The sequence below is a fragment of the Schistocerca cancellata genome, chromosome 5 (genome assembly GCF_023864275.1).
Source record: "Schistocerca cancellata isolate TAMUIC-IGC-003103 chromosome 5, iqSchCanc2.1, whole genome shotgun sequence".
NCBI classification, from domain to species: Eukaryota; Metazoa; Arthropoda; class Insecta; order Orthoptera; family Acrididae; genus Schistocerca; species Schistocerca cancellata.
This window is the reverse complement of record NC_064630.1, coordinates 396,561,335-396,582,029: the sequence shown is the minus strand read 5'-3', so window position 1 is coordinate 396,582,029 and position 20,695 is coordinate 396,561,335. Positions and strand designations below refer to the sequence as shown.

Here is a 20,695-nt window from a genome sequence, read left to right as displayed (position 1 = left end):
AAGGCATCTTCGATAAACGAAGAGTATCGCTACTTCGTTGATGTGCATTTTTGCCTGACATCGACATTACCGAACCTATATGATTTACTGTATGCGCATTGAAAGGAGATTCTCACTGAAGCGGCTGACGGGTGTAGCTGAATAAATCAAAATCGAATTACATGGCCGATACTGATACGTTTCTGACCACTGACAACGTTAACTAGCAAACAATACTGTATTCCGTGCGTGTATATATCTACGAAAGCGGAAGTGACACGCGGAGTTAATGATCATAAATGTGTTATTTGAACTTAAGTTTAAAATAATCTTATTACTGATATTGTTGGACTCTTTGGATGTGGCCTGCTAGCTTAAGTTGATAGCAACCGGAAAGCATTCAGAACCGGTCAACCTAATTGAAAATACATCTAGTCGTGAGAGGGTGGGGCGGGGCGTGTCAGGTGTCATCTTACAATGTCAGTGGTGCAGTTGGTCGGCACCTCGTTCAGTATACTCTTCCACCAAGATCAGTCGATCCTTTACGGGTTCACACGCATTCTGAACGAAAGGAGATTCCGCTCGAAACTTAATTCAGTGCACGATATGCTTACGTTCTGATTGCAGCCCAAGACAAAGGCCACTTCACAGTCAATTTTAAAAGCCAGGGATCATGCACAGTTTTGAATCCCGAGCTTTTATATCTCATCATGTACCTTTGTTGCGGTCCATTGTCACACTATCGACTTGGTGTTGCGATTTTCGCAAATGTTAATGTATGAAGTTCATTCAGGATATATGACCTGTGCCTTATGTAAGCTATCTTCAGCTCGATGGCGTTTATAGTAGATCAGTCACGATATATTCTGAGGATGACGGGGACAACAATCGAAAGACATTGGCTGTATGTCAGCAAACGTGCCGATAAGACTCTTGTATTTGTTTGCTTTTTACCCGGACATTACGAAGAAACAATGTATGCAGAGATTATAATCGGGATCTGACTCTTGTCAGATATTTTCATTGCAAATTATTGTGGGACGGTGATAGGTCAGATGCATCAGATGTATAGTAACGCGATTGCCATTGACTCCTTAAATTCTGTGTATTTGTAATCTCTTCATGAAATTCGTAAATACATAAACCACAACTTATTTGTAATCGCAATTATAATCTGCGAGAATTCCATGAACATTTTAATTTTCATTTTTAGTATATTGTAATACATGTCTATCAGTTGCCTATAAGCGATCAAGTCTTGTACAACAATTAATGCATCACTCTCGCAATTTTTACGGTAGTTTTTTCAGCGTTTATAGAGAAGAGTGATGACGTCTAAGAAAACAGGAAAAAATGACTCAAAGAACCATTCATACAGCTATACCAACAGTAAATTTAAAAACCGTGCTGCCGTTGTGGTTTTTTTTTTTTTTATCTCCGCGTAAAAGTACAAGGCTCATCGCATCATTTGGTACTTCGTGTAGATTCGTAATGTATTCTTCTGAGTCCCCAGAACCCAGTTAACTTGTTTGATTCGGCATAAATTGAGCTACCGCATTTCTCATGGACCATGTCCCAGAAGTAAAAATATCACTAGAACACACAGATTAGAAGCAACCACATGTGGACTGGCAGGTACCCGTACGTAAAGAATGAGATCTTGAAACAAAACCATGTAAATTTTCTGCAGCAGGCTACATTTTGCAGGTACCCAAAAAGAAGCTTTCGACTATACTGATGCGAGTAAATCTTTACCTTGACATTTGAGCATGATTGTTGCTTGTTTCCATTCTTTTGCGCCATGAACATTCCTATGGATAGTTCCTATAATTATTGTAAAATCATGATTTTCGAGTGAGACAAGAACTAGATCTACTACATTACTACATCGAAGTGAATATTCGTATGGCACTGAAGTAATGTGAACTACATCTTTCCAACGCTAGCAAGCGTCAAATATGCTTTGCTGATGTTATGCAAATAAACAAAGTAAATTTCACGTTTAAAAACGAGAGTTGTGCTCCTAGTGGACTTTACGTAATGTCGTTATGGAGCATGTCGACAGTTCCAGATCAAATTTTCATTACGCTGATCTGAAACCACTTGGCAGATTACAACTGTATGCTAACCAGGTCTCGAACCTGGGACCTTTGCTTTCCCGGGCAATTGCTCTACCTACTGAGCACTCATTCCGGATACAACGTCCAGGCTGTGGCAAACTCGTGTCTCCGCATTATCCTTTATTCCAGACGTGCTAGTCCCGCAAGATAAGACTTCCATGAAGTTTCGAAGGCAGGAAATGGGGTACTGGCGGAAGTAAGGCTACGAGGGCGGGTCGGGGGCTGTGCTCGGTATCTCAGTCGGTAGAGAACTTCCCCGCTATAGTCAAAAGTATAGTCAAAAGTCCCAATTAGAGGGTTGGGTTGTTTGGGGGAGGAGACCAGACAGCGAGGTCATCGGTCTCATCGGATTAGGGAAGGAAGGGGAAGGAAGTCGGCCGTGCCCTTTCAAAGGAACCATCCCGGCATTTGCCTGGAGCGATTTAGGGAAATCACGGAAAACCTAAATCGGGATGGCCGGACACGGGATTGAACCGTCGTCCTCCCGAATGCGAGTCTAGTGTGCTAGCCACTCCCAATTAGAGACCCGGTCCAATACACAGTTTTAATTTGGCAAGAACTCTGATGTTGACAATTTCCCGTGCCTTGTTTGGTTGTCGAATACAGAAGCTGTTTACGCGAAAGTGGTCCGCTGCTTTCTTACTTTTGATCTACTTATAGTATGCAGCGTTGCACTACGAAGTCTAGGGAACGTTGTCTTCAGCTTTCTGTACGTCCCCGTTTTCTTAGTCGTGATGTATGAGGCAAGGTTCAGTGAGTAGCCTGAGGGCAACTGAGGAGCTTCATGAAAAAAGAAACTTAATTGGTGCCCAAGTAACCATATCCGATTTAACTGCTTCGTACTGAGATGACTACTTCGGTACCTTGTCTAACAGTAGCTGTAGTCTGGAATACGTAGCCATAAGGGCTTGGCTGAGTGTTGGCATTCTTGTGGCAGACGACGTGCTTGGCTACAGCTGGCGTAGGCGGATGGAACCACTTGAGATTACGGCGATGCTTTACGTAACGCTGTGTCCTCACAGGTGCCGCAGAGCAAGGGCATATTCAGTCTTCAAGCAGATACTATTTGTTGCCCGATGACTGCGTTTCTCGATAAAGCATATCCTGTCACACAATACCGCCGTTAAGTTACCATTTTCGCAATGTAACTAATCTAATAATAGTGACACAGTTTTCGCAAACAAATAAGATCTCCCGCGTCTTCTCTCACATGAGGCTGGACGACGAAAAATGACTTTTATGTCACACTGTTGCTTGAATGCATGTAACAATATCCGTGATCTGTTTCTTGCTGTTGCTGCTCGTTGTTTCCTAATGGCTTGCCACGTTACCTTTAATGATGGATTATATTAGAAATGAAATCTCCCGCTATCTTCGTGTGGTTTCAATTAAGTCGGTTACTAATCGTCGGTAGCCGCAGAGAAAAATTAATTTTAAAGGCACTGAAATGATTACTATATTAAACATTCCTATTTGTTCTTTCTACTCTTTTCAATAATTCGAGGGAAATCCTTACTCACGTTTATAACGGTGTGATGTTTAATGAGAAATTTGCATCGTATTGCCTTCACTTAGAAAATCGTCTCTAAAGTGCATTTAAAGTTTAAGTTGTTGCGTTAATATCAAGAAAACAATTACATAATGATGAGAGTTGATTGTACGGGTAATAGAAGCGTTACAAAGTGAAATAAATAATAAAATAAATAATAAGACTGTAGTATACGAAGCAGTACATGAAAGAAATATACTGGACAGGTCGTTGCTAAATATTTTTAAAAGAAAAACGTGTGGCTTACTTGAATACGTATTTCGTACATTGTTTTTAGATCTCGCATCCTACGTAATATTTTCACGACAATGCAATAACGGTTTGTTAAAATCGCTGTTTTTCTATGAGAGGGTACTTTTCATGGGACGTGCATCTTCGATATTCTCTCGTTTGATAAAATTGTGACAAAGGTGATACCTGGGCTTACCACTTATTGAGGCTTGCCGAGAACAGATACGAGAGTCGGTATCTACCACATCCTGTAGACGACAACAAGATACAAATTGTGTCCAGTTCTTGGGCTATGGTGGGGACATACACGATTTTTGAGTGGTTTTGTTGCGAATAAGAGACTCTTAGAATAGAAAGAGAATTACTAATTTACAAGCATGGCGGCTTGCGGAGTAAGTATGTAGATGTAGAACATAGCAGTCCTATGACACTGAAGCTCTTAGATCCGTTTACATCGCTAGCGCAGCCTCCACGGTCTTTCCTGCCAAGCACGGTGGTGTATCATGAAAGCGGTAGGCCCCTTTCCACGAGGAGCAGAGTTAAAATCTCTGTCCGGCTAGCATGGATTAGGTTACCATGGCTTTCCTAAATCATTTTCGCCGAATGTCGCAATGGTTCCTTCGAATAATGTCATTTCTTGTTTCTTTTCCGATCATCCTGCAGTTGGTACAGTCTCCGATGACGTCACAGCCGGCGGGACATTATTATTAGTTTCATATTTTCTTCCGAAATGCAGTGAAAATTAAAGGTACAGGAGAGTGAATGGGGATGAGAATTAGATGCTATCCAAACGCAACAAATATATACAGATACCTCAAACTCAAAAAACTCTAAGACGGAAGTAAAAATTTAAAAAAAAATATTTGAAGTACAATGCATGGAGTTTTCACTTCTGCTGGACAACCATGTACGGAGGAAATTAGTGCAGTTGACTTCCACATCATCGCTAAGTAAAATTAGTATACCCATCTTCATTCCCAGTTAAATTGATGAAAGTGAGTTTTGGCGAGGCAGAATCATTTGTTGACAAACTTGAGGCTGAGAAAGTTCTCAGATCAAGTTGCGCCAATTCCATCAGTTGCAAACATGTGGTATCTATGAACTCTCATGTAATATCGTGAAGATGTGGTCTCAAGAGTTGACAGATGCGCCGGGCATCCTCTTAAATTATTCACCAAGCGCAAGAGACGTATTCTCCTGTAACAGTTGTTTTTGGCGCTTGGACAAATTTTCAGTGTGAACACACATTCTTTTGTGCCTTAGCTTGTGAAATAAACGAAAGGCCAAGGCCACGACAGGAAAAAAGTCAAACTACAGTTGCTCGAGGCACTGTTTTACATTTCCCATGTAATCTTGAGAAATCTTCGTGCAGCAATGCTCTTGGGTTAGCCCAATGTCCCAATAACGACTGGACTGTGGGGCGCGATAATGGAGAATGTTCCGCCACAACTTAAGTAGCGCGTTGTTAAGCTCGCATTAGTGGATTTGATTGGATGCTGCTATCGATTTACGTTGTTGGATGTCCAACAGTCGATCGAAAGAAAGCCGTTCTTAAGACATGTCACAAGTCCCGACGGCTAATGAAATATATACCCTATCCATCGATGACCTATAGTTGATGGACCACCTAACGCTCCCATCTGCAGTAACTACATAAATTGTTGTCTCTAGGAAACGGTGGAGACAAATGTTGTTTGGATGCAAAAGCTCTATATTCTGACGCTATTGAAAATCACTTGAATGGCACATTGTAAATAATAAAAGGAGCAGTAACAGACATTTAAATGGAACTAAGGTATTTTTTACCATGGAATAGCAGAGATCTGTATGAGACAAATTGAGTGATACTCTTTTGTTGGTAGAACAAGAAATTATGGAATATACATACATTGATTACGAGGATTTTTGTCCTGTTGCTGCGGTCGTGTGAATAGCCAGATGTTAAACTCATCGCCGAGAGTAGCGTAAACGTCACATATCGCTTGCTCCGGCTACACCAATTTTCGTGAAGCGTTGGCAACATGGCATTGAAACGGCTCCAACGAACAGAAAAAATCACCAGTCAGTGTATTTTTACTCAGTATTGTTGCCAGAGCTACAAAAGTGTTATATCACAAAATCTGCCTCATACAAGTCTGATAATTTGGCGTAAAAAAGCGTAGCTCATCCTTTTTTAACAGAATGTCATTCAGGTGATACTCGGTAACGTAAGAAGATATGCCTTTCGGACCTAAACAACTTTTGTATGAGCCAGTTTCTTGCCACACCAAAATTAACATAAAAACTGGTTATTTATTTCAGCTCTTTTGAAATAAAATGCGTAAGCTTCATGGCTGCTAGTGACAGCCTTCGCATTTTAACGTTGAGGCAGCCATACACCAATGCGAAAACAAATGTAGATGGCCGAAACCGCTAATCAACTGTATTACATCATAATGATTTATAAATTCCCAACGATGGCTGCATCTCCTGTTTGCGCTCATAAAATTAACGCAATTCTTCCAGAAGTCAGAGTTAGATGGAGCATCTTGTATAAATGCACTCTCGAAAACAGATCGGTTTTTCCGAAACCGCGAGTGACCACATAGGTTCTCACACAGTATCAGAATTCAATAACGGAGGGAGGCACAGCCTCGTATTCTATCGGCATAACGTCGGCTGCGCACTTTTCTGAAGTTGGGACGTATCTGGTGCTACTGTGGCGCAGTAGTTTTCCGAGAAGAGGCGGGACTTATCGGCGCGATATTTAATTCATGTGCTCCCGAGACGCGCGCCGGTGTGCCGGGGTCATTAATCGCCGGTGACAGCGGACACAGGACACGGCGACGTGCGCGCGCCCAGCGGTGCGGCATTCGCCCGCGAGCTACGTCGCCATCCTTCCACAAATCCCACTCTCCGCAAAAGGCGCGACACACCAGCTGCAAAGTTTTGACCTCTTTGACCTCTTTTACCTCGGCAGCAATACTGGTGAGTACTGAAGCCACAGGGAACACGTAGAAAGGACACTATCACATACTGTCATTAGCACCGTTACTGGATACTGTAACACCTCCGTTTTTATCCCGACCTGATATGATGGAATAGCAGCCCAATATTTATTATCAACATGACCGTGAACCTAATGGGGCTGGTAATCGGAATTGACTGCTACGGAAGTTGTTACTTTCCAGTTCGTCCTGTTCAATACTATAATACTGAATGTCTGGTAATAAGGAACACCAACACAGTTTTACTAATTACGAACTTATATTCTTCTCAAAACACAAAAAGGAGACAGCCACTGCCTTCGTCATACATATCTAATTACGGCTAACCTCAGCACAGGCTTTCTTCATTTTCCATTATCGTCACACGCTATTCCATCACTGCATCCAACACTGCAATCCAAGGTTAGGCCGGCGCAGTAGACGCGAAACCAAATATTGGCACTAGTAACGTCACTGATCACTTTCATAATGATACGTCTTCACTTTCCCGGTGTTAATCTATTACTTATGGGTCTAACCACGGCGATGGTGACACCTTTCTCGGTTAAAGACCCTGTATTTCAACAATGGCCTTCACACACACCATTCTCGCCAACCACACTCGCGCATCTCCACTCGCTCTCGCAACACGTCACAATCGATTGTTCGCCCTATCGACCTGTGCCGAGTGCAAAGTTATAGTAAGGGCCTACGGACCCCTTACAATACGAATATGCACATCTCATGGCTTGAACGATGTCAGTGCTCACAAACTAAATTGCTGTCGGGCGTACACGTCATCGAGGTTCCGGTCGACTACGTCTGACACAAGGAGGATCGCCATATTGTGTACCAAGAACTTCACAAGCCCTTCACATATGCGCCTGCCATTCGAGGACAAAAATGCGCTCACTGCAACGTTGTGTGTCACCCTGCACCATTGGTCGGAGACAAGCAGCAGCGGACTAAGGAATTACAATCTCATTCGTAGGCTCCCATTAACACCACAACATAAACGGCTGCGACTGCAGTAGCGTCGCATTTGTATTCAGCGATGAATCGCGATTCTGCACTACGTCAACTGACCACTGTCGGCCAGTAGGTCCCATTCTTCCTGTGTTATTGAGAAGCATAGCGGTGTAATTTCTGGCGTCATTGTGTGGGGAGCCATTGGATACGACTTCATATCACGGTTGGTAGTGGCTGAGTGCACTCCGAAGGCACAATGGTACGACGTGGTCGTACTACACCATGCGTTACCTCTCCTGCGCTAGCATCGTGGTGCCATTTTTCACGAGGACAGTGCTCATCTACACATGGAACTTCTCTCTATGAACTGTCTGCGTGATGTTAAGGTACTTCCGTGCCCAGCAAGGTCTCGAGATCTGTCCTCGATACAATATGTAAGGGACCAACTCGGACATATAGTCTGTCCCAGTATCAGTAACCAGGATCTCAAGGACTAGCTACACAAGTTGTAGGCCAGCTTGCCTCAGGAGAGGATAAAACGGATTTACGACACCTATCCCAACCAAATGAATGCTAGCATCCATACCAGAGGGGGTGCAACGTCGTACTAATAAGTGGGCTCATACTGTCAAGTTATTTGTAAATTTTACTCGCTGTTGCAGTTACTGAAGTAATGTCAGTCACCCTATCAGCCCGTGAAGTTTTGTTTCCCTCCTCCTCTTATGTATGCTTTCGTTTTTTGTCAGGCGACGTATTTGCGAAAAAGGAGCTAAAAATGACGTAATAAAAGTGCGCCTGACTATGAACGAAACGTAAGTATACAACTCCAAAAACAGCTCAGCGTTCAAAATGCAGGCGTCAAAAACGTTGTATTGATGGAGATACAAATTTGTTTCGCCAGCTGACGTTGGGTGAAAACCCACAACATAAATCTATGTAAAAAGCAGCCAGTTCATGTATTTCTTAAAGATCTTACTCCACAGCCACTAAGCTCAACAATCATGATCACGGATTAATGTTTAAGATGTTCACGGAACGAGGGAGCTCTACTGAGACTCTTTAGGAGGTATTAAGTGATTATATTTCAGGGTCTTAATTTAAATAATCCACCATGCTCACAAACGCAGTGCAAAGTTATTTTGCTGGGTGGTTTTATTACTTTCTTTATTTTCTTGTTTCTAGCAATTTCAATCGTTAAACCATTACAGCATAGTAAGAGAGGAAACGTGGAGGATAATGGCAGAGTATGGGATACCTGAAAAGCTGATAAAGCTAACTAAAATGTTTATGATGGAATCAAAGTGTAGAGTGAAAGTACAAGGGCCGTTCTCAGAAGCATTTGAAGTAAAAACAGGAGTGAGACAGGGAGATATATCATCAACCCTGTTCAATTTGGCCCTCAATAACACGCCGAGGAGAGTAACATATGAAAGAGCAGGAGTCATCATAGGAAAAAAGATAAACGTCCTGGCTTTTGCGGATGATATTGTGCTGATAGGAAAGAACATGGAAGACCTGGAGAAAATGGGGACTGTGCTAATGGTAGAAAGTAGGTCTAAGTATAAATGAAAGTGAAACAAGGTTCATGGTAGTAGGAAGAAGAGCTCATTTAGGAGCAAACCATCTAAAAATCGGAAATCTAACAATACAGAAGACAGAGACATTCACGTACCTCGGTGTCAACATCAACCAACAAAACCTTGTAGAACAAGAGATAGTAACAAGAATTCAAGTTGGGGGAAGATGTGTAGGAGCTATACACATCGAAGTTAAAATAAGAATATATCAGACCACCATCAAGTGCTATGCAAGTGAGACAGAGAAAGAGCTCATCACTTTTGAAAATAAAGTACTGATAAAAATATATGGACCAGTGAAAGAAAATAAACAGTGAAGAATAAGGAAATAAAGAGAACTCAGACAATTATACACATTGCCTGACGTCGTAGCGAGTGTGAAAATTATGGGACTAAGATAATACGGACTAGTGAGGAGGAGGAGGAGAGGGGAGAGCACGGTAATAAAGGCTGTACTGGATGGAGAGGCTGCGCACCACTGGGACGGCCGAGAATGAGATGGAAGGACAATACCACGGGAGACATGCAGGTACCGGGTCTGGGTGGTGATGATGCTGGTGGCAGAAAAGTGTGGAAGGCTGGACTGAGTGAGGCCAAGCACCGGCTGCGTTTTGTGTGGCCAGTATAAGTAAGTAAGTAAACCATTACAAAACTCGGTGTTGAGTAAGCAAGCTCCTCCATGACAGAGTTTTAGTAAAAATGCACATCCCCCTACGCAGAGCCCATTTGACGACGTTTCAAATATACATGGCTTGTCAAAGATAGAACAACAGTATATAAAAGAGTACATAAAACTACAGCAAACAGTCTTTGCAGCAACACAGCGTAAAAAATTAGCATTGACCTGTCAACTAAACAGACATTCACTTAACTAATTCCGCAGCGTGTGTGAAACTCGCAGAATAAAAATGTTCTAAGAGGGCTGTTACATTGATGTAGTACAAAAGGCGGCAAACAGTGAACGATGCGGGAAACGGTACGAAGTGGAAGACCAGGTACTGTACGCAGAACGCTCCTCGGACCACCAGTGAATGAAAACGTAGCGTTAGTTGACCGAATGTTTAGCAATGCACGGAGAACGAAACACTTAAACAGCGCTTCAGTTGGAGGCGAACGTCTAACAAGAGGAATTCCCTAGCCTGTGTCACAGAACAGCAACCTTCTCTGCACTACTCATTCACTAGGGGAGTCACAGATCTGTAATTTATGTGATACCAGGCGAGTCACCGATCTGCAATTTATGATATATAGATTGTTTAGCAGCTAAGCCACATATATGTTCTCGCAGTAGCTAAATAATATACTGTGACTCGAATCCAAACGATACTATTTCAGGCGTCATCGTAACACAATCGCTCATATTGGAGCCGTTGCCAACTAATAAATACTTCGTGCCGTTTACGTTGTCGCCTGCTTGAAACTTTAATCTTTAATTTATATTGTACTAGTCTCATGGTGCACATACGACACACTTTTCTGAAATTTGCTTAGTGCCGTTCAGTTTTTCTAATTTTTTACTGTTTGACCAATGTAACTGCGAAATGCAATCTTAGCATCTCAAAACGCTGTAGCATAGGTAAGTAGGAAGTCGGTGTAATGAAGAAATGGTGTGACCTTCTATAACAACTGTTTTGACTGGATGCGCTGAAATCTGCCTTGAGATAGCGAGCTAAACAGCGCATTAAACTCGGAAAGTGAACATATTCGAAAAATAGCAATTGGGTGTGGAACCTACAAGAAGTGCAATGTGTCTTCATATCAGCCTTAATGAAAAGTACAAAGTCGAAAAATAAGAAACCATAAATTATTTATTTTGTAAGAAAAAAAAGAGTATTTCCACACGGTGAAGAGATCCAGGTACATTCAGTACCTGCATCACTAGTATCGAAGCACTTGAACTGTTGTTGGAGGAGCCTTTTAATGCCAGAAACTTAAACAAAAAATTGATCGGTGGGTGAGAGCCTGCTACGTGTCCTCTTCCTAAGGAAAAAAAACCATACTGTGGATGCCGTAGGGCCTTGTGTCAAACTCTCTCTAGGACAAATATCTTTGTACCGAATGAACACATGTCCAACAAATGCGGTAATATTTCTGTTCGTCGTGTGTCTGCACCTAAAATATAGTATTAAAAAAATTTCAGTCTTAGTCACTAGATTCTCCTTTATTCGTAAAAGCAAGCGCTGAAAATAATGAAACGACGTTGGAGAAGCGTGGAATATACTCCAGTAGTGTTATCTGATTGTCGCTTATCATTTTCCTCTAGTAATGTGCCCGAAAGACGTAGTCTCCATCATGAATCAGCAACTCCATATCAGTATCGTGAAGTTATGATAGACTGGTAGGTTATGCCAGGACTCTGTACACAGCCCGTTAGAGGGCGAACTTATATGTATACCTTTTTCAGGGAAATTAATAAAAAAAGCCCGGATTGTTACTTATTACTTACTTTAATCATGAGGGATGAATCACAGAATTTAGTACTGTTCACCGAGGATTTAATCAAGTTCCTAGTATAAACAGAGGTGGAGTACGTTTCAAACTTCCAGGACAGTAAAAGATATGGTAGCATTTCGTTGAGCGGTGACTGAAAAACCGTAGTTCGTTGAGGTCGCGCTTTGCTGTTAACTTGCTTCCGTTGGTTATCCAGCTTTCGGTGGAGATTTCAATCTACCCGGATGCTTAACAGGGTAGTAGGACACAGGAGTACTTTCTGTATTCGGAGTTGTCAAGTGTGAAAATATCGTCACACACTTTCATCTCTTTATCGATGCCGATATGTATCTTTATCACTTCCTGTGGAGATTATCATACAGGATGTGACACATAATCGTACACCGAGAATAAACTGTCTTGTATCTATGCTGAACGTATACCTTCATGTTTGTTAAATCGTTTCTAGAATATAGTAACCTACATTTTCAGTTTACTCCTAATAGCTCTGACATCAGTATTAGTACAGTCCAACACTAGCGTTCTGCAGTTGCTGTGTAAACAATGCTCGCTAATCACTTGCAGTGGAGAAATCCACTCCTGGAAACAAATGGCAGACTGTATATGCGTGAACGTGATTATTTCGCTTAATCACATGATAGAGGACTCTCCCAAGAATCATATTTCTGAGGGACGAGCTTATAAAATTGCGCCTTGGTGTCGTAAATAATTTAAGCTTCTGAGTCAATTCAGTAAAAAGATACTGCCATTTATGTCAGCTGTTACGGCACAAACTCACTCATCAAAAACCCAAAAGGTGAACTAGCTATGTTCATAGTTATGTATGTCCGAAACCCTCATAGCGCGAATTCTACCCGCATTTGTCTTTTAAATCGTGAAGCAGCGTCCTTTCACTGTTCCTGTGCTTGTTGTTTTTGAACCAATTGCCCTTAGAAAATGACATATTATGTTTTATTTCACTCCACTTATTGTGAGACAAGAGAGAACGAGCTCTGTACTTAGGTACAATATCTTGGTTCATGGTGGATTGGGTAAGACAGGACGTATTATGATCATGCAGTTCCCATTTAGAAGTAACTGTAGCTACTGGGCGAAACTATCTTTCGTCCTAACTTGTGTGTCATATACGATGATCAGTTACATGCTTCTGTGTAAAATCGGATAAGATGTTCAGAATTCGAGGGACTTCCGAAACAATACTCGTGTATAATATGTACGGAAATAACAATCTGGATTATCGGTGATATTAAGTGCTAGTTAGCGCATTTATGAAATTTATGATCACTACTACTTGATGGTACGTCGAAAAGATAGTGATTAAAATTAAGTTAAGATCAGGAGAAAAAAGTGAAAGGAAATGAACTGGTCTGTCAGCGCTCATGTGGCATTATGTGGCTGTCTAGAAGTTCAAACGACACGAAGCACGGAACTGGGCTTCATGACAATACCGAGAAAAGTTTAAAGATTAAAGAGGCAAAACAATAATCACGAAAGCACTGAAATTTGGAAATATCTAACAGAACAAACAAAATAATCGTGGTGCTAAAGGAGCAAGACTACGCAAGATCAACGAAACTATAATCACAAAAAAGCGCGGGAGACCAAGGGAAAGGTTATTATTTAACAACAGATGAAAGAAGAGGAACTAAAGAAATATGTTTCTGGAAACGAACAGTTGCATAGTCCCATGCATAATAAAATCAAAAAGACACGCGCGCGAAAGGACGAGGTTTGAACAGGCAGAGAAATAGTGTGTAGGTTGGGAAGCGTCTTTCCAAAGTGTAGATATAAAGTTCTCTCCAAGATTTTATTGGACAATGTAGAAAGTCAGTGTGATCAAACAGTTGGTGAATATCAAGGAGGATTTCGATGTGGAAGGTTCTGTACTGAGCAGATCTTCAATCTGAAAACCATTCTCCAACTAAAACAAAAAAGGAGTACGAACATCACCGTGGTTTTCGCCGACTTCACGAAAGCTTATGATTCCATCGACCGCCAAACACCCTTCTTAGTATTGCAAGAACGAGGTGTGGATTACGACACACACACACACACACACACACACACACACACACACACACACACACACACACACACACCCTCATCAGACTCTCACGGATACAGCCTCTAAGTTGAAGTTCAGGGGAGAACTACCTCAGAGTTTCAACATCAAAAAGGGAGTACGACAAGGCGATGGTGTATCACCCATTCTGTTTAATCTGGTGTTTGATAAAGTCATCAAAACCTGGGAATATACGCTGAGGAATCTAGGAATCAAACCAGTTACCATTGGAGCTGGGACCCGAAGAATCGATATAAGATGCCCTGCTTTCGCAGATGGTATTGTAATCTTAACCAACAACTCGAAGGACGCTGCCATTGCTGTCCAAGCCCTGCATGAGAGAGTGGTGAAGTCAGGGTTACAAACATCGTATGACAAGACCAAATACTTTGAGAACCGGCACTCCAGTAACACCCCTTTAACGACTATACATGGAACGATTGGGAGGGTCGATCGCTTTCGTTATCTTGGTGAATGGGTCCACCCCAATGGTGGAGACGACACCTTCATCTTAGAAAGGGGTAACAAACTCGACGCAGCGTACCATCTGTCCCACAATCAGTACAACAAGAAGTGCATTTCGAATAATGCTAAGGTCTGTCATTACAGAACTGCTGTCAGACCACAGTTTGTGCATGCCGCAGAGACCCTCTCGATGAACAGAAAAGGTGCGATGGATGACCTGGAGAAAGCCGAAAGACGTATTGTGAGAAAAATTCATGGCCCGAGATTGCTCCCAGATGTAACCTTCCGACTGAAGTCTAATTCTGAACTCTATCAACAGTTAGAGAACACCAGTATGCGACGTAGGAGGCTCAAGTTCTATGGGCACCTACAACGAATGAACAACAATAGGCTTACCAAGAAGATCTTCTCATTGGTTCAAAGTTACAAGACTGCAAGCCTGTGGCTTAATGAAGTGCTAAAGGGCTTGGATTCGGCTGGGATCTCTGAGCTTCAGGTAGAAGATAGTTGCAAATCTTGTGCTATGGTAGTCTTGGACACCACCTCCTAGAGTCCCTAAACTTCGGAAGCCCCTTTCACAGAAGAGGAAGGAGAAATTATCAGCAGGGCTCAAGACATATTGGGAACGGAAGAGATCATCGAAGAAGAACTAGTCATAAGCACTCCTTAGTGGGCGTAAATCAATATATATAACAAGCATGAGTTGTGAAAATGAACAGCCGCTTTGGCAGAGACCATAAAGTCATTCCCATCGTAAAAGGACTAGTTAGTACGTCGTATGTGATGGAAGTGGAACGAATGGCAGGTAGCGAGTGGAGGCAGCTGGTGCAACAGGTGGCAGACGCGGCGGTAGCCGTAGTTTTCGTGGCCGGCTGGCTGGACACACGAGTGGACGTCGGCAATCCGACACCCCGCTTGCCTGCCCGCCTGCCTGCCTCTCGCTCGCACCGCTTCTGTCGCCGCACGCATGCCGGGCTGGCCGTTGGGTTGGCCGCTCCGCTGCTCGCGCTGCGTCACGCACTCTGCGCCCGCCTTGTAACGTTCAAGTAGTGCCCCTTAGCAGCTGCATACCGCTATCGTATTCACTTCTCTCTAGCAGCTAAACGTGACGTCTACAGATTGCTGCTGGAGTATGAAGTGAGTTAATGTGTCGCACTGGGAGCCACAGCCGGGCTGTTGGCTTCACTGAGTGCAGCTTTTCGTCCGTTAGTCAGCCACATCGCCTCTCAGCTACATGGCTGTCTCAGTTAACAGCGAAATGACAGCCTATAGGGAAGTGGCACATTGCACCATGTGTTCATTGCAGGCCTTCTTAAAACAAACCTTGATGAAAGTTGCACCTGTGGCCGAAAGGAAATGATGGAAAATGTTACTAGTTGTTTATCATTCACAACATACGACAGTGATATAAAAGAAATGATTACACGCAAATGGATCGCAAATTGAGAAAATAATGTGGAAAAATAGTGCATCGTTCATACTGTCATGTACAATACAATCCACTTTTATTGCTGATTCTACGCGTAATAACATGTTTTGCAATGTTAATAGCCTCGTTATTTACCTTAAGTTATTCGTCAAGACTAAGTGACATTATTTATTTGAGAAGAACTAGTCACTCACTGAATTTCTGTTCAGAAAATATACACACACACACACACACACACACACACACACACACACACACAGAGAGAGAGAGAGAGAGAGAGAGAGAGAGAGAGAGAGAGAGAGAGAGGGGGGGGGGGGGGGAGTGGGGACAAAACTAAATCATTGAGGAGCAAAACCCCAAAATCATAAAAATTCTTCTTCGATTAGGCCTTAGGATATGACATCCTTGTAACGGTTTGGTCTCACAAGTACATGTTTCCTAGAACCATTCATATTATCAACTCTCTCTCTCTCTCTCTCTCTCTCTCTCTCTCTCTCTCGTGGTGCACAGTTATGGGGTGGTATCAGATTCGGCAGAGGGGGCGGGGTCCAAGCCCACCCCCCAGCACTCGAGGATAAGTCATTCCCCGTGAGTCAGTCGGGGTGTATGCTACGCGTGTGTTTCAAAAAACCGCGGTAGATTACTGCTTCACTGAAACATAGCTTGTTATTAGTCTTCAGTGACTTAATTACTGACGAGACGTTAAATCACAATATTTCATACTGCTTTTCTCACTTTGAATCCCGGGATTCGTTAAGTAACACGCACATCGGCAGTGTCGCAGAGTGTTTTAATTGCCTGTCCGGTACATCAACACATTCGTGTACACATGAGATGTGAGGCTCGAATGGTGTTCCAGTTACCCAACCACCTTGTTTGAGTATTGCTCGAAACATTTTCGTAAAACTTCACCAGGCAGTACCAGCGGAACATAAAGCCATTAATTCTTATTATTTAGTTTTTTTTATTCCTGTTTTCTATTAAAATAGTAACTTTTTTTTACTTTGCTGCTATGCTTCATTGACAATATAACACTTCGTGCGTAGCAAAGATTATAATGTAGATAGTAATTGATGATGATAGTAATGCTGAAATATTGTTATTTTTCTTTGTATCCTTTGCAGTTGCGTCCCGACAAGTGTAGACATGTAGATTATTCTGTTTCCGGTTAATAATTCTGTTAAATTTAGACTATTGCCGTTTACCTAGTGTAAACATTTGTATTAGCTGTATGGTCCATGCGTGTAGCGGTATAGTGATGGTGGTGTTCACGTTGCAGAAACGCGAACCCGTGCCCCTGGTGGTGAAGCAGGAGCGCGTCGATGGCGGAGACTCCTGTGTACCCGGCTCCGGCCCCAATTCGTGCTCCATGCAGAAGGTGCCTTCGCTGTCTGACCTCAGCGACCCCGAGAGCTCGCTTGGTGAGTACTTTGCTACCTACTCTGCATGTCGTATATACTAATTAGGTATTCTGCCAAGGGATGGAAGCGATCTCGTATGTGGAAACACAGTAGCCAGGAGATAAAAAGCAGCACCGGTTGCTTCAATTCCTCGTATGATTTGTGCTATTGTGTCATAAAACATGGGGGGGACAATCGGACTTCACCTTCGGGGTGACACAGTAGGAGAGCGTCTCCCGTAAACGTGAGTGGCGACGAGTCCAAAATGGGGCGTTCTACTTATGGACTTCCCATCGCGGTCCGTTGCTGGTCACACGGATGTCGTTCGACCGGCGCAAGACGATCCAAATTCGTACCTCAGCGTTTCTTAAGTTGCCGTACATACTTCGGAAAACAATGGAAAGTGCGTCGTGCGAGGTACTTAGAACGAGTATCAACCACTGACTTTTGTGTTACAGTAGCCAACGAAGCGTGCGAAAAATTACTGTATGTGTATTTCCACACGGCCCCTTACTCCTACTGACAGTTCGGTATACGTAAAAATACTTAGGCACATTTTGAGAACCGGATCACTCAATTCACAAAACTGAAAAAATGTCACTGAAAAAGGTTCCGAAATCTTCCGTTTTCGAGTTAATATCAAAAGATATTGATGTAATCATTAAGAGCCAATCTCGGTGGTCTTCATTGCACCGGAGTCGCAGCTGCGATGAATTATTTGTGATTTAGTGCCGCCAGCAGCAGTCTTTTTCCTTCATTGGTTCAATATATTAGTAAACACTTAAAAATTAAACATAAACAAGTCAGATATTAGAGTACGTTAGTGAAATATAACTTACTTTACAACAAATTCAGTGATGGCATATTATGCCATAAAAAAGTCTCTGCTCATGTCTAAATAGCGTTGCCTATGGTTGCAGATGTCGTAACTGTTATAAAAATGGAATCACTAACTCAGTTGTCGCGGAAGAACATCATAGTTTTAAAAACTATATGCATTTCGTGTTCCATCGCACTAAACAAAGATGTCAAGACCACACACTGTTCAACGTGGATATGAGACTACTAACCACAGATCTCTTCCAAAGATCTTACGCTTAAGCGTACACAGAGACGAAGTATTCAATGTACATAGATGGTGGACAAGGGTGTTATTCTGTCATGTACACACACAGGTTGTGAAATGGATAAAATTAAAATAAAAGCCGAGGTGTAAAGTTTAGCTGTCGAATATCTAAAATGCTAAAAATTATGCTCGTGTTCCATGAGCTGGTGACGTTGTGAACAGTTATTGTGGGCTGTAGTTTGTAAGTAGTCGACATGCCAAAGATCTTCAGATAGTGACTAAAACGAGTTTTTTTTGTCCTGCCTTTACATGTTTTTACTCTTAATTTTTGTACGAGAATCCCACCTCCAAATTTTGTTTGTGTGTTTTGGTGCACTGTGTGTATTGATATGGTGCTTACTTGATATAAAAACTGGAAGAGCAGAATCTATATAGTGTGTGGCTTGGATACTCTGAGTGTAACGAGAGATAGTTGTCCGGTTTCTAAGCTAGATATTTCTCAATGTATTTGAAAGTTTGGTGTCTGCTCTTCCAGACATGTCCGAAAGAACAGACATCACGCATTCATATAATTTGATTGGCCTAGCCGGGCAATGGATCGACATTCTTCAGTGCGAATGCACAAATACGTCCGACCTCCTGTGGGAATCTCAGAGAGCGAACATGGAGGAAGTAGACAGGGACTGCAGATAGGTGGCACTCGATGGGAATGTGAGTCGGCCGTGAGGCGTGCCGAGTTAGTCCGCGCCGATGCGATAACACTGTGTCCCAGATGGCACAGTGATTAACGCAACAGCCTCATAAGCAGGAGATCCTGTTTTCGAATCACGGTACGGTACACATTTTCATTCGTTGCCGCTGATTCCGCCTAATGTCCCCGTGCAACTGACAGCAGTGATCCTCTCCCCTCCCTTTCCTTTTCTTTATTTTCTTCCCCTCTTCACCCTCGCTTTACACTTTTCTCAACGTACTCGCGCCTCGCAGTAATACGTGCGCGTGGTTCCTTTGAAAGGGAATGATTGATTTCCTTTCATATCTTTTCTCAATCCGAGTTTGTCCCTCGTTTCTGAAGACTCCGCCATTGATTGAACATAATAACCCTTCGTTCTTCCAGTACCACGAATGTTCGGTGCGAGCTGGGCAACTTCGATTTCCATATCCCGCCATTGGTCCATAAGATGTTCATTGCACCATACCAGATACAGTATGCAGAACCACATTGGACTGTGGAGCAGTGGACGGTCGTCTTATGGTGATTACCTCATGGGATTCCGACTGAAGACTGTGATTCAACGGAGCCTACCGAGGAGATCAATTGGAATTTCTGCTGCGATACATGCATCCCCGTTCTCTTTCTCGAGGATTGGGCTTTACTCTTTTTGCTGCAAATGGAAAAGTGAAGGCAGATGGCTTACAGAAGTGACTGTGCCCGATAGCCGTGAGCGGTGCCTGTTCTAGTATGAACACTGCATGCGTCAGTTGGCCGCTGTGGCCGAGCGGTTGTAGGCGCTTCAGTGCGGAACCGCGCGACTGCTACGGTCGCAGGTTCGAATCCTGCCTCGGGCATGGATGTGTGTGATGTCCTTAGGTTAGTTAGGTTTAAGTAGGTCTAAGTTCTAGGGGACTGATGACCTCAGATGTTAAATCCCATAGTGCTCAGAGCCATTTGAACCATTTTGCAACCGTCAACTGGGTAATACTGATTGTGTTCACACAGGGAGGTTTGCTTTCATAGTTTCTTCTATCGAGTGTACACTTTGTCATGGGGAAAATTTTTGATACTAAAATTTCTTCGTTACGACATAAATTGTAATATGGGAATACGTAAGATACTGAGCATTAGTATTCATCTTAATTATCGTCATACGATTTTCAGTCGGAGGTGAAGATTAATTCTGAATTTCTATGAGATGGTTGACGTCGGATGTTTGCTAGATGGGAACAAGGATGTCCAAGACGAAAGTGGTGAATTATTCACTCTAAACTATGAGGCGATGCAGCTGCCGACGCACTATTAAGCATGTATTATTCCAAACAGATGCAGCTAAGACCGCGCGCTGCAAAGAGGGAAAGAGGGGCACTCGCGTATACCGATAGCTGTCAGGAACCGGTGCGCAGCTCAGTTCTTCAGCCAGCGAACCTTACACAATACTTCGGCTGAGTACGATCCTATAAACAGGGCACGTTTAGACAAGATAGCAATCCGCACACATTTAAATACCCAATTTTTGCGCTTTTGTAACTACATCATCTCATCGTCGAAATTATTCCAACAAAGATCAAACGCTGTTTAGAAATCTCACTTCTCTTCCATTTTGTGGAATTACCGATTCACCTGTGATATATTTTCTCCTTCATAACAGTACTTGTTAAATGTAGCATAATGCATTAAGAAGGGGAAATAATTGTAAAAGAACAGTATTTCGGTAGA

General features: G+C 42.7%; 1 protein-coding gene across 2 annotated transcripts in view; it reads left to right on the top strand.

Annotated features, from left to right (window-relative positions):
• LOC126188941 (ETS-like protein pointed) overlaps positions 1–20,695 on the top strand; it is a 798,299-nt gene that overhangs the window by 192,160 nt on the left and 585,444 nt on the right. For both annotated transcript variants that reach the window (XM_049930684.1, XM_049930685.1), the window contains exon 3: positions 17,078–17,219. In XM_049930684.1, the coding sequence (XP_049786641.1) occupies positions 17,078–17,219 (142 nt within the window). The remainder of the gene's footprint in view (positions 1–17,077; positions 17,220–20,695) is intronic.